The sequence below is a fragment of the Monopterus albus genome, unplaced genomic scaffold (assembly GCF_001952655.1).
Source record: "Monopterus albus unplaced genomic scaffold, M_albus_1.0 scaffold205.1, whole genome shotgun sequence".
Classification (NCBI taxonomy): domain Eukaryota; kingdom Metazoa; phylum Chordata; class Actinopteri; order Synbranchiformes; family Synbranchidae; genus Monopterus; species Monopterus albus.
Genome location: NW_018128085.1, coordinates 720,632 through 735,017, shown reverse-complemented (window position 1 = coordinate 735,017; position 14,386 = coordinate 720,632). Strand labels below are relative to the sequence as shown.

Below are 14,386 nucleotides of genomic sequence, written 5' to 3'. Positions count from 1 at the left end.
AGGTGCATTCAGGCTCATTGTAAGAGAGAGGCAGAATGCGTTATTAGAGGGAGGAATGCACCATGAGCAGGTGGACTCGGGGCTGGCTTTAGTCACCTCTAATTCACAACGGTATATCAAGTAAATCTGAAGCCCATATGAGAATGCTAATAGCTCACACACAGTACATGAGCACAAGACACATTCATTTATTTCAAACATTATCATTCAGAGAGCAGAAATACAGCACACACAGCTCTGGCCTCCAAACTAGCCTATAACACATCAATTATCCAAAGTTAATCAAGTTGAAACTTGTATGAAACCTCAATTTTTCAGCAGTTTATCAATATTTGTGGCAATTTTATTATGAAGCCCATTCATCCTGGTCAAGCTCATGTTAATTCATCATTTTACTGGGGTTTTCTGTTGTCAGCTGCTGACAGTGACAGAACTGAATTCTTTTTATGATTTAAGAAATTAAGACATTACCCTACAAGTTGCAGCAAATCACACTCGTGCACAACTCCCTTTCCTCACGCTGCTCGCATTACATTGTCCTTTGAGTGTCAAAAACTTTTTACTAAATAAATTTTTAAAAAGTTTGTGTAGCTCAAACTGATACAAGTAGTAGAGATATGAGTTTTCCACCTGACGGGTAGATATGCTACATGTATGTCTTTATTTAAAAATGGGGAAATATTGAGCTAAGAAAGTAATAGATGGCATCTTTGTGAAGGAAATGGACAGGTGAGTTAAATCACTAACGAAAGCAAACAGGGAGTTCAATGTGGAGATGGAGAGAGAGAGAGAGAGAGAGAGAGAGAGAGAGAGAGGGGTGAGAGACATAGAGTGATAGATCATCAGTATGTATGTGTGTGCCTGTCCATTAGAGCTGGTTTCAGCCTGCAGCAGCATCACTGTAATTGCCTCAGCTGTCAAACCAGTCAAAGATCCTCACATCACTGCTGTTGACTAGGCCAACAAGCTCTCTCTCTTTCCATTGCACATGCAATATAGGATAATGTGTATTAGGATAGGTCAGTCTGTTTTCATTCCCTCCAACTTGCTTTTAAACTCTTGTTTGTCTGTTTCCGTCTTTGTTTTTCTTCTTCTTAACCGCCGCCTGCTTCAGCATGTGCTCTGTTTTTTACAGATCAATAAGTCAGAGCCATTGTGAAGTGTCTGTTTCCAGCACTTATTACATCATTGGATGCTCAGCACTGCACGACAGCAAACCTTCACTCACCTTTAGTCCACCTCACGACTCCTCTGCACCGCCTATACCTCCAACCCAAAATAAATACCACAGTTAGCTTTGACAAACAGTGAACTCGGACATGTTGACAGAAAAGCCAAAGGGAAAAAAATAAAATAAAAGAACAAATAAAGTATTTCATATTTTTCAAATGTGGCTTTTCCTTATCAAATGTACACAGGACATGGAAAGTAATTTAGTCTGATATAAACTCACCCGGTTTCATTAAAATACAGTAGAAGTATCAGATTAGCGGGATGAGACCGCATAATCCTCACACAAACCAGCAATCTTTCTGCATTTTCAAGTGACATCTTGACAGTAGTGATCTGTCCTGTTTCAAGCTATTTTCACTTAAAGAAGAAAGTGAAAAATCCACCGAATCTGTATTACAAACGACTTAAGTGATGTTATTTTGACTAGAATAGAACATTTGCATTTAATTTCATTTGCATAAGTATAGTACTGTACAGCTACACTGGAATTCTTGGTGTGTTTACTCAGTCAGCTTAATCAAAAAAATAAATAAATTATGAGCTAATAACAATAAAATAAACACAAAGAGTAGAAAAAAAAGGCATTTTCCGATGCAATACTCGACTAAATGACTTCTCAAGGTAAACTGTATCCGCAGTAGAATAAAACAACCAACTAATAAAGTGTAAACACCCTAAAAATAAACCTGATAACAGAAATGGACCAATGTGAAACAGAAATGTCTTCTAAAGTGTGTGCTCATTACTTGGGTGCAGCCAAACATGGAAAACCACTGCCAAGGGAGCTTTTCTCTGTCTGCTAATGTTTAGCTCTTCAGATTGAAAATCTGAAATGTAGAATTACTTCTCACCAAAGTATCTCTGAGAAGAGCATACATTTTCTCTAGCCAGGGGACCCTTGTTAAATGAAGGACATTAACAAAGGAAGCCTGGAATGATCACTCTCAGCCAAGGTACCAATGCTGGCTTATGTCTCTGTCTTTTGATCAGAGAATGTATGCATATAACATGACCTTTGTTATGTGTGCCGTTTACTGGTACGTCATAAATTGTAATTCTGTCTGCTTTGCCAAAAGCTCTCTTTACTCAGTCTCGCTGGCCAACGTGGCCCTGGGCGAAGCGCTGCGCTGATCTAACACCACTAAGCTGTTTAATCATCTTATATTGTTTTCAAATTTGAGTCACAGATTTAATGCTGTCATTTTTTTATTTTTCCTAATTCATTGTATACAGTATACACTGCTTTATCAAAAAATAGATTGCATCACAAACCAGCAAACAACATTTTGGAGCTTTTCTCTGCAGCCATAGTCATCTGCTGCTGGCATTACAGTTTATCAAATACTTTTATAGGTGAAAGTACATACAGTTTCACTAACATCTATTTTTAGCCAAAGCCAATTTGTGATGCCTGTCCCTAGAGGAATAAAACACAAGAAGTGATATGATAAAAATACCATTAAAAATGTAAAGTATTGTGAAAATGGATTGATCCACACAGAGAGGTTTGATTCTGCACTATTGGTTAGGTATTTACCAGTAATTTTAATCAGAATCAGCTTTCTTGGCCAGGTATGTTCAAACACACACGGAATTTGACTCTGTTATGAAACAATATATAAAAGAAACAATTTATAAATATATATGCATATACAGTATGTGCATAGTGGCAGAAGAGCTTCAGATTGATTGAATGATAATGAATAAAATGATTACAACTTATTTAATGTCTTAAGATCATGACTATGGTGAGCGTATAGAAAACTATGCTGTTATATAGAGTATCATCTTAAGAGGCTAGATTATTGTAGAAGCTTCTAGTAGAACAATAACAACAGCACACACTCTTCAGTTCTGAGTTGTTCTTTGGTCAAGGCTAAACACTGAATTAGCAAATGCTATTTTTAACTTTGTTATAATAGCTTTAACAGCAGTACAACCACAGTAATCTCCTGATTTTGATTGAGCAACTTTGGGACTGAGAACCTTGTTCACAGTCAATTCATTATTGATCCACATAATAACAGTCTAATGGTGGCTGCTGTGTCAGGCTACATCCATCCTATCTGTTGATACTGTGTTTGTGCAAATGAGTGTTTCCACTAGTTTTACTGTTTCCAGCATGATTGAAGTGTGTTTATGCTTCTCAGGCTGGAGTCACCAACTCGGACCCTGACCCTGGAGGCCCCCAGGGGAGTGGAGGTCAACGCTGGAGTGGGAGACTTCACAGCGTCCTGTAGGAAAGACCTCCTCTTGCAGTCCTCAGAAGGAGAGGTGAGGATGTGTTTCTATCCATTTCTTTGTTTGTTTGTCCTTTGAGTGTTTGTACGTGAAAATCTCTGTCAGGGTGCAGTTCATCTACATATGTGTGTGTCTGTGTGTGTGGCTTTTTCTGCTTGTGAGAAAATCTGACAAAAATAGCTGTGTCTATGTGTAGATAGAAGGGACAACAAACTACCAGAACCAGTGAGGTGTGTGTGTCTGTAGACTCTGGCACTCAATGGTGTTGGGCCCGCATCATTAAAGTACCTTATTAGGCTAATGAGTGTCATCAATCCAGACGACCTTGTCCTCATTTCTTCCCTCCTACTCATCCCTGCTTTCTTCCCCTCTTCTATTTGGGGGAAGTGACTTCATTAAAGCTGGTTATATATATATATAGTGTGTCTGTATCATTGTTAGCTTCCTATCTCACTGTCAAGCTCTTTGCATAGCAGCCTGCCACGTTGCGTAAGCACTGAGGCAGATTTAACCATTATCCTTGTGCGTGTGTGTGTGTGTGTGTGTGTGTGTGTGTGCATCATACTGCAATGCTGCATGTCCACTGGAGCATAGTGTGTCATTAACTCAGTAATTAACAGAAGAATGGCCCCCTCTCCTCCACTGCACTCACTGTCAGTGTTGGTTACACACATAGCCTTCTGTTACAAACACACACACTTTCACCCATTAATGCACAGCCCCTCATGAATCTCTCACACACACACACACACGTAATGAGATCACAGAAATCTCTGAAAACAACAGTAACATTTTATGGTCCTCTTCTAAACTAATTTTTCAGTTCAGTCAGAACAAAAATATGGATCATCCTATGGCCTGACATTTTGCTGAACATCGCTCATGCAATGACAGTCCATTAAAGAAGGAATAGAAGCTACTGAACATACCATCAGAGGGGGTGACGGTCTATCAGGAAACCCGCTTGATTTTTAAAATTGATCCTGGTTTGAAAAAAGAAATAGATTATATAGTCTTTTTATAACATCTTATATTATTCTCACTGCAGGAGTTATATTATTTTGATGGAATTTGAATTGTGTATGATACTGGTGTCTGGATGCCAGTGTGGTTTGCTCTGTAGTGTTTGTAATTACAGTCTCGTACTTCTGGGATACCATCTATAAAGAGCGCCAGGTGCAAACACTCTGTTTTAATGTTTCCACTCTGATGAAGACACCATGAGGTTGAAACCAGCCTCTTTTTTTGTTTGTTAGTTAGTTTTTTTGTGAGATGCCCGATTAAATAAAGACTTTTAAGCACACTCCTGAGGCTTAAAGAATGTTTTGGTTTTCAAACGTCAGTTTGCTCATTTTTCTTCTCTTCTCCTTCTGCTTTTCTTTTGTCCTCCGTGCTTTTCCTTCACATTTCCCTATCTCATTTGTCTACTGTGCCTTACTGTTAAAAAAGTACCCAACTTCTTCTATACGACCAGACAATAGACCTCTGAGTGATCGTCTTTACATGTGATGGAAAACCTTCATAGGACTTGGGTAAAAGCAAAAAGTATCATAACTGAACCCAAACTGTAACAATACCTTGAAGCTGAGTTATTCATGTGATAGAATGATGTGTAGATGTGTGGGTCTGACTCCTGGTCAGTTTGGACCTTTCTTTATAGAGTTTTCCATGTCCTGGTTTCTTCACATGTGCACGTAGGTGGGAATGTGTGTCTGGCTGTATGCATTAGCCTTGTGATAGACTGACAGCCTCTCTGGGCTTTACCCCAGCAGCACTAAACAGAGTTCACTGGGAGGATAAAGAGAAATTCCAGAAGTACTGAAACCTTAAAGCTAGTCCTGGTTCCAGGTATTTCTGGAGCACACACATTCAGAGAGGCACAGATGTTTTTATCCATTATGTTTGTCTTTGTCATGCACTTCTCTGATGGAAGGCAGACATCTAATCATCTGCTCAGCAGTGCACAAGATGCATTCAAGTGCGTCCTTGAGCCAGCCAGAGAGACTCAAGCTAATACTTTATGATTATACCTGAGAGACCCTTCTTACACTGTTGTGTTTGTGTCTCTCATACTGTTATAGTTGTATAATTTTGCAGTTGAATTGATCACAAAACCAAAAAAAAAAAAATTTTTTTTACAAGGCCCTTTGCTTCATTTCTTAAACTCCCCCTTTAACCCTTACCGTGTCAATCCAATCTCATTTTTCTCCTGTGTACTATCTCTCTCCTTTGTTGCGACTCACCTCACTCCTCACAATCGCTGTCTCCATCCTTTGTTCTGCTCTTCTTTTTGTTTTTGTTTAACTTCCTTCTCCTACGCCACCTTCTCATCCTTCCCTTCCCTCCTCCTGCTCTCAGCCTTTCAGTCCTTCATTTCTAAGTAACTCAGCCTATCTAATTAACTTTCCACTGCCGATGTTATACATCACTGTGGCTGTCACTTCACAGGGGAAGGGGAGGGGAGAGGGGATTATAATTTTTACCTCTTTTCTGTCAACTCTCTTTCTCAGCCTCATGTATTCTTTTGTCTTTTTCAGCCCTTCGTTCATCCGTTATATTTCTCTCTCTCTCTCTCAATCTGTCTCTCTATATATCTGTCACCCCTGCTCTAAATGTCTTCTTGCTGGTGAAGAACAATAGCAAGAAGCAGACCGCTGTGGTGTGGGCCTTTGGTGAGACCTGATACCTTGAAAGACTTGAAAAAATAAAGGGCTTGTGGTACTTTGCTTCTCAGCCTTGTTACCCTTTTCTCTGCCATTTGTCAGATATACAAGAAAAAAAAAACACTTTTCATTTCTGTACAGCTTTATAAATGCCACGAGACCCCTCGTCAGCGAGTCTAAATGTGCTGAAAGTCTCCAAATAATTACAGTGTCCAACAGGAAAGGTTGTGTGAGCTTGAGAGTTACTACATCGATGTGTTAAACATCAGCTATAGAGCGCTCTGTAATACTTTTAAAACAAGCAAGCAAGCAAAAGATTGAAATATAATTAATATAACAATATAAAAATAATACAAATATACCCCTGACTATACTATCATTTCTCCTGGTTCATTGTCTGTAACAGTCATTTTGCATGTTGTCACCCACTGAACTGGTTGTTATCAGCTGTTATCACAGCCACAATTATGCTTCAGTGGGAGAAAACTGAACCTAGCAGTATAGGTCAGAGGGTGCATGTCACTGATACGTATGCCCTGCATTCTCAAAAGTCAAGACCCGACCTGAGGCCAAAAGTCATTATGCCATTTCTCAGGAAGGCAACAAACTCTTTTCACACATATTTTCCTCCTACAAACAAACACAATTACTTTATTTGATGTCTTGTCTTAGTTTTTTAATAATATCTGTCCAAACAACAAGCGGTCCTTGACGTTTTCCTCATAATTATTCTTCTTCACATGCTGAATTCAAAAACACAAAAAAGATGCGACCTCTCAAAGTACAGCCCTAAATTAAGCTATTCACATGGTACATTTCTGCATGCAACTGTGCCCTCTGGGTGCAGATGGTTATCTTGATGATTTTTGCCTTCGGTCGATAAAAATATTCAATTCATTCAGTTGAAAAGCTAATTGTTGTAAGATGACGTCTTTAAAGAGACAGGAAGGCGGCAGCAGACATATACTGCACAAACATTCATGAAGACACAGGAGGATAAGCAACCTGAAAGGCCAAGAAATGTGTTCAACAAACAGAAACTGGCATTCAGGCCACAGAGGATCAGTGCAAGTCAAATCACAGCTATGTATGTGTATTATTTTACAAATGTTTTTTTTCATGCCCTGGCCCTGTGCTGGCTCTCTTCTCTCGAGATCTGTACTTCTAAACCACTTTGTGACAGCGGCACCCAATGACGCAGTGTCTGGCACGGCCTCCTCAAGAGGCAATCTACTTCATAAGGGTCCATTTTATATGAGGGCATGTGTTGTCCTACAGCATAGAGACGTTATTTGATTGCTACTGAAGGGACAGCTTCAACTCCACAGCAATTTTCCTGACATTTCTGAAAATTATTGCAATCATCTGTGACACACAAGTTTTTCGGCAGCAGACATATACTGCACAAACATACATAGATAATGTTCATACTCTTAACAGTGCTTGATGTAACACATCAGTGATTCATTACAAACAGCGCAAGAAAGCGTTGGCATTTCACACAAACATCCTGCAGCTATTCTCTCTGTTAGCCTCATCCAGCTCAGTCTGCCCCTTGCAAACATAAACCATGAACAAAATGCTATTTAATTTTCCAGCGATAACTCCTCTGATCAAAAATAACTGTTTTCAACTTGAGATGGTTCACAACTATTGATCAATCAGCCTACGTGCTAGGGCAGAAAATGTCTTTTTATCTTGAACACATAATGGTTTTCCAACTTCTAATGATTTTAAATTGCCATCTTATTCATCGGTTAGACCAAAACAGATTGGCAAATAACATTTCCATGGAGGGAAAATACAATATGTGCACTGCAGGGCTGTACTTTTCTTTAGCTAATCAAAAGTTAATATTTAGTAGGACAAATAATTTGTAGAATTGGTTGGTTATAGACACCATAAAATTATGTTAAGTTATTTAAATGCTTAATAAAATGCTGAAAACAGATGATAATAAGATTTTAATAACAGTGTTTTTGTATTTGTTTAGCTTTGATCCTCTTAAATCAACACGACATTCAGAGATAAACAAATGAAGGGATGCTGGTCTTATTTAGTTTAGATGTGGTCTTGCAAAATGCAGCAGCTCCACACAGCAGTGAATATTTAATAGCAAAGCTAAATGAAGACATTGGGCAGCAACACCACGTCACTGCATCTGTGCGTACTGCAGCGTGCCACCGAAATCGTCTCTCCCACAGTCTGCAAAGGAAGTATCACTTCTCTCTGTGCCAGCCCAGAGTGTTTAAAACAAGCACCAAAGTACCTATACCCATCCATAAAAAGAACAGCTTATCCAAATGGCACTCCTCTTCATCCATTCTCATACAAGCTTTCCCCGACTGCTGACACCATCAAATGAACAGAGCAGAGCAGATGAAAGGGGGATAGAAGGAAGATTAGATGAGTGGGAGGTGGAGGAGGATGGCAGAAAATAGATGTTTCTGTCGATTTTGCAAGAGAAAATAAAGGCGTGTAGGACAGTGAGGCTTAAAACCAAATCAATGTTGTCAGCAGCTGGCACTTAAGAAGGGGCCATTAAAGTTTAAAAAGTTTGGAAAGCAGTACTGGAATTAGGGCCAAATGGGTTAGAGGTAGGGTTGCCTTAGCTTCCATTAAAATCAAACCCAACGAGAGCTGACAGATCTTCTCAGGATTCTTGCAGTACTGCCTTTTTTTAATCACCTCCCTTTCTGTCTCTCAGCCTTCCTTCATCTCTCCTTCTATCTTACGTTTATTTGCTCACTCTTTCTTTTTTCTCCATTTGTTTTTCTTCTCGATTCAAGTTTGTTCACCATCTCTGACTTGTCTCCTTGTTGGTTATTATTACTTTAATTTTCTCTCATCTTGTGTGCTTTTTCCACCCACGGCTCATTCAGCAACTTCACTAAACTAATTTTCATCCTCTTACTCTCTTTAAAGAAGAGAACTGGTTTCATCTGACTCACCATTTATTTTAACAGACAACTCCTTAGAGACTAGATTCCCGCAACGTGAAACATGGTAAATGGTCTTATGCTGTATGCATGCAGCACACTCAGGGTGCTTGCTGAGGGACATTTTGACATGTGGATTGAAGATGCCGGGAATCAAACTGCTAACCTTCCAGTTAGGCAACGCCCCACTCTACCACCTGAGCCACAGCTGCCACATGTGATTGTCTGGTGGACATTCACTTATGGTATAACAGCATATACACAGTGATTACAATATATTTTTATTGTATTATTTTAAACATATCCGAGACACCTTGTATTTTACAAAGTGCCTAAAATCAATCCTCGGCTACTGCTATTCAGTGCACAGCCAGAGAATCGAGCACAGCTTTATTTATTTGTGCTGTAGAAATCTACTCCAAAACTTGTCTTAATGTAGAGAGGTGCTGTCGAAGTCTCCTGTGACCCAGACTCATTGAACATCACTGGCAGCAGTGCAGAGGCATTAGCTTTAAAAAGATTTTGAACAGGATTGACCTCTCTAACCAATCAGAGATTATCATTTGTTTCTGCTTGATCAGTAAGTTTTGTTGCATTCTCATTTATTGTCATTTCATAACAACAAATATCTGAAGAGCTGGGCAGAAAGTGACGGAGCGTAGCAGATCGTAGTAGCAGAGTGGAGCAGGGAGAGGGAGCGCTGGGCCGAGCAGAGTGGATCGATTTGGAGTTTCATGCTAGTGCTGCCCGAAATTACATTAGTTTTAAAGTCTTTTCAGACATTTAAAGAAACCTTGAATTCCACATGTGGCACATGGCTTTTATGTGTTCATGGTACACACAAAAATAAATTTGTGTTAGCTCCACTTTGCTACTGACTGTAGCAAGGTGAAATTGGGTTAACAAGAGAAACCTTTACTCTATCAAAGATAAAGTAGGTTACCGTGGATTTTTAGTATTTGTTGACACAGTGCTGGAGTTTATTAAGAGGCCATAGCCTGAAGGTGCTACTGGGCTGGTAAAGCAGAATAGCGAGTGAATTTGAATGTTGGTAGGGGTTAATTCCTGGCCACACTCGCCGATGCTATGAAAGCCTCACAAATACATGAAGACACATCTACACAAACACACACAAAATAAGTGCTCAAACATGCACAAACAGAGCCAAACAGAAACACCTGAAAAAGTAGACTGTCTGCCTCACACACAGAATACACACATATACTCCCAAACATAACACCTAGAATTGCACATACATGTGAAAAACTACACATGGACGGACACAGAGTGAAGTGACAGCGCTCTGCGTTTTCTTATCATTTAACTCTTCTCTTTGAGAGTCTGCATCTACATGTGTGCGTGTGGTTATAAGAGAGAGATTAACAGATTCACAGAAACATTCCAACAGGCAGGGGAAGTTTTTACAGGGTGTACACTTCACTCTACCCAAGGCGATTGTCATAAATGTGTCATTTTCAGTATGACGTAACAGTCTGTCGTTTGATGTGTGTAAAAGATTAGTCTCTCTCTCTCTCTCTCTCTCTCTCTCTCTCTCTCTCTCTTATTTGTGTTACCCTCTGCCACATTGTGGATTTTTAATCTTGTCATTTTGTGCCTGCAGCTTGTGTGTGTGTATGTTTAAGTGCATTACTGTTCCCATATGTGTTGTGTGGTACAGTAAAGTCGGCTGATATTGCTTTATGTCCCCGCTACATTTGGGTTACTACAATCGCAGTCTCTGTCCGGCCTCTGTCATTTAGTCCATTGTCAGCTCCCGTTTCCTGCGGCTGTCCATTCAACAAGCCTAATGGTCTGTGTAATACACTCAGATAGCTTCACAACCTCCCACATATTTGTGTTGTTGGAGTGTGTGTGTGGGGGGGAGTGCACGGTGAGCAAGAGAGAGAAAGAAGAGGGGAATGGGAGACAAGGTGTTCTGAGGTCTGGCAAACAAAGGTTGTTTGTGTGCAGAATTCTCTGTGTTTTTGAGTGTGTGTGGCGGTGAACTGCTGTTGCCCTATCAACCTCTATCCAGTCCTTAATGCCCCTATCTTGTCAGTCAAAAACTTTTTAGTCAACACTTTCTAGTGTAACTGCTGTGAGTTTCAATAGGTTTTCACCCCCAAACAAAGTCTGATAACATGAAAAGCTGAGATTGTGACATTTAAGAGATAATATGGCAAGAAAGCGGCCATATTGGACAACAAGAATGAAGAATGAAGCCTGCGTTTTGACTGATTTCACATAAATTCCTTCCCATAGGGTGTGTGGAGGTGTGGCCATGTTTATTTGTGCTTTAGAACATAACCGCCAGGAAACAACCATGAAATAACTTTTTATTTCTGCGATTCACTGCTTTGTTTTACTGGCGCCGCTCTTTCATTCACATGCTAGCTTGCTCGGCCATCACTGCTCCCTCTCTTTCTCAGTGGAGTAGATTTATAACACTTGCAGTGAAATTTGGGCACAAAGAATAAAACAAGGCTCTCATAAATGACTCTGAGCCCTTCGTTCCTATCAACAAGCTGTTCAGTAGAATATAATTAATAGAAGATTAACAGGTCTGTGCTGCAGCTCTGTCAAGTGTCCAGTGCTTGCTGCCATGGTGGAATGGTTTTTGCACTCCAGGGCTCAGCGCCAGTCACATGACTGAATTGTTTCAGGTGTACCAGACTGTCGTTCTCATGGATACAGTAATAAACACAAATTGGTTAGGTTTAGACAGAGAAACGACTGTTCATGGAAACAACAATGAACACACAAAGTGATAAAATGGTTTCCAAAGTGATAAAATGGTTTCCAAAGGGAAATGAACAGCAGTCTCCTGTGTCAAAGTCCACTTTATAGTGCATCACCGGACTTTCTCCTTTGCCTTTTGTTTCTGGTTTGCTTGGGCCAAATAAACTAAACGGCCATGCATTGACAGATAGCATGGAAGCACAGTGTAGCATAAATGTACGCTATGTGTAGACCGAAAAGTCAAAGGAAGACGTAGTGAAGTGAAAGCTTCAGCTTAAGTGTCTTTTGTGTATTTGTAGAATATTACCAAATGGTCTAGAAAGGTTAGATGGCATTGTTTGGGCTAAAAATTAAACTGCAGCATAAAAACAAACTTTGTGTACTCTTTATACTTTTTCATATGTATTTGTATACCACCTTTATCCTTTGTACTCCCCTCTCTTCCTCTCGGACTCCTTCCCTCGTCTCCTCCTAAACACTCCTTTCTTCCCTAACACACTCTGGCACACGTTCTTGCCCCTGATCTCCTCCTAAAGAGCCTTGAACCCTTTTATTTCCCCCTCTGTTTTCTTTCTACACATCCCTCCTCCTATCATCCAGGGGAAAGCTCGTCCTTTCATCGCTGTCTTCCCCTCCTCTCTCACAGTTCATTCTCCTCCTACCCTCTTCTGCCTGTTTCTCAGCTGTGCCAGAGGAAATTATCCATGAAAAATGTTTTGACCCTCCATAATTGCTGCTTCCTGCATGTTTCTCATCTCTTTGACACCAAACCCATGTGCTTGCTAAAGTGATGTCTGTGAGAGATGAGCTTAGACACACACACAAACATACACTTGTTCTATATGCAAACATCCACCCAAATTTCTTCATTTATGCAGATGTAAGGGACACATACTCTATAAGACACAGACAGACACAGGCAATGGTTGATTATACTGCAGAAAGTGGACAAAATAACATGAACCACACCAATGCAAGTGCTGTGCAGTAAAGTAACATGGCTCTTTTTCTTAGATCCTCTAAAATAGACAGTTGATAAATATCTTTTTTTTTTTTAATTAAATAGTTATCAAAAGTCCTATACATACACACGCATGTGTGAAAATCAGGTTCCTGTTAGTGAGTACAGTATATCGATCAGTTTATTTTTTATTCATATGTACTTTAATTATTTTTTAAGTCTATGTTGTCATGGCTTTGATTGATGACTGAGCTGCAAAGGAAACAGAAAAATGTGTAAGGTTTCACCATGTATATGTGAATTCATTGGACTTGGTGTCGCACCATAAAGGATTTCCAATATAAGCCAATATAAAGGAAACAACAACTGTTGCTTCATTTCTTTTTGCTTATGAAGACATATAGGAGAAAACAGATGTGCAAATACAATCTCTCTCATCATTCATGCTGATACAATGCAGGCATGTCACTGAATGTGTGGATACATTGCTCTCTCTAACAAAAGTACTCCTTCATACCTTTTCACAAACACTAGTATATATATAGTCATAGATGCATGTTCTCAGTCAAAAACACTTTCACATGAAACAGAGCCTCATATGCTGCTAACAACAGGCCAGCCTAATACATAAGGACATTCTCAGTTGGGATGAACGTCAGCACTTATCCAACCTTAAACTACGACAAATGACCTCTCCCCTCCCTCTACTTCTGTTCCCTTTTCCCATTCATCCATCTATCTGTCCATCCACTGCCTCTCCTCTGCCCTCCTTGTTGCATGCAACCTGGTATCCATCCATTTCTTTCTCACCCTTTCCATCCACCTTCCTCTCACCTTTCACCTCCATTCTATTGATTTTCCTCACTCCACCCCTCCTCGTAATCCATCATCTCTACCTACTGATTGCATCTCTTCTTTCCAATCTCCTAATCAGCATCCTCTCACTTCCTTCTTGTCTTGCTATTCATCCCTCTTCTTCCTCCATCATTACTCTGTTTTCTTCTCCGCTCTCTCCTCTGTTCCCTTTGCCTTGTTTTTCCAGTGCTATGGAAGAGACACCAGTAATTTTATTTTCCCACATAAACATGCACGCAGCCATCGTTCCTCATTCCACCATCCCAATGCCATGTCCAAGTTCATTTCAGGGTTTTGCTGGTTATGGCAAGCAGGCTGTTGAAATTAGATCTGGGTTATGTTGCCAACTGTGACTGAGTCCCTGCTCCTGTAAGGCTATAACTGAGCACTGGCAGCTTTTATTGGAGAGCCAAAGGGAAGATGACAGGTGTGCACCAGGGACCTGTTAAAGGCATACCTTGACATTTAGACAGGTAGTGTGGTATTTTCCTTTGTCTGGCACATGGGGAGAGAAGTGCACATATTTTGTTTTTTGCTACATCTTAAAGTGTCTTTTTGTCATTGTTGTGATGTCTCATTAAAACCAACAGGCATGGCAGGCTAATGAGATGGCTTCACTCTGTAGCTTTAAAGAGGCTCTCTATTCTATGTGTGGAAACAAGACTTTCTTAAAAATAGATAATGCATTTTATCTACACAAGAAGGCACCTTGTTTGTGTTGTAACAGTTCCAATGCCATACTAATGATCTCAACT

The 14,386-nt window shown here is 40.0% G+C and overlaps 1 protein-coding gene across 3 annotated transcripts in view; it reads left to right on the top strand.

The window, feature by feature from the left end:
- The window catches only part of sgcz (sarcoglycan zeta), a 363,877-nt gene that overhangs the window by 343,956 nt on the left and 5,535 nt on the right, over nt 1-14,386 (top strand). For all 3 annotated transcript variants that reach the window (XM_020618429.1, XM_020618430.1, XM_020618431.1), the window contains one exon: nt 3,384-3,507. In XM_020618429.1, coding sequence (XP_020474085.1) covers nt 3,384-3,507 — 124 coding nt within the window. The remainder of the gene's footprint in view (nt 1-3,383; nt 3,508-14,386) is intronic.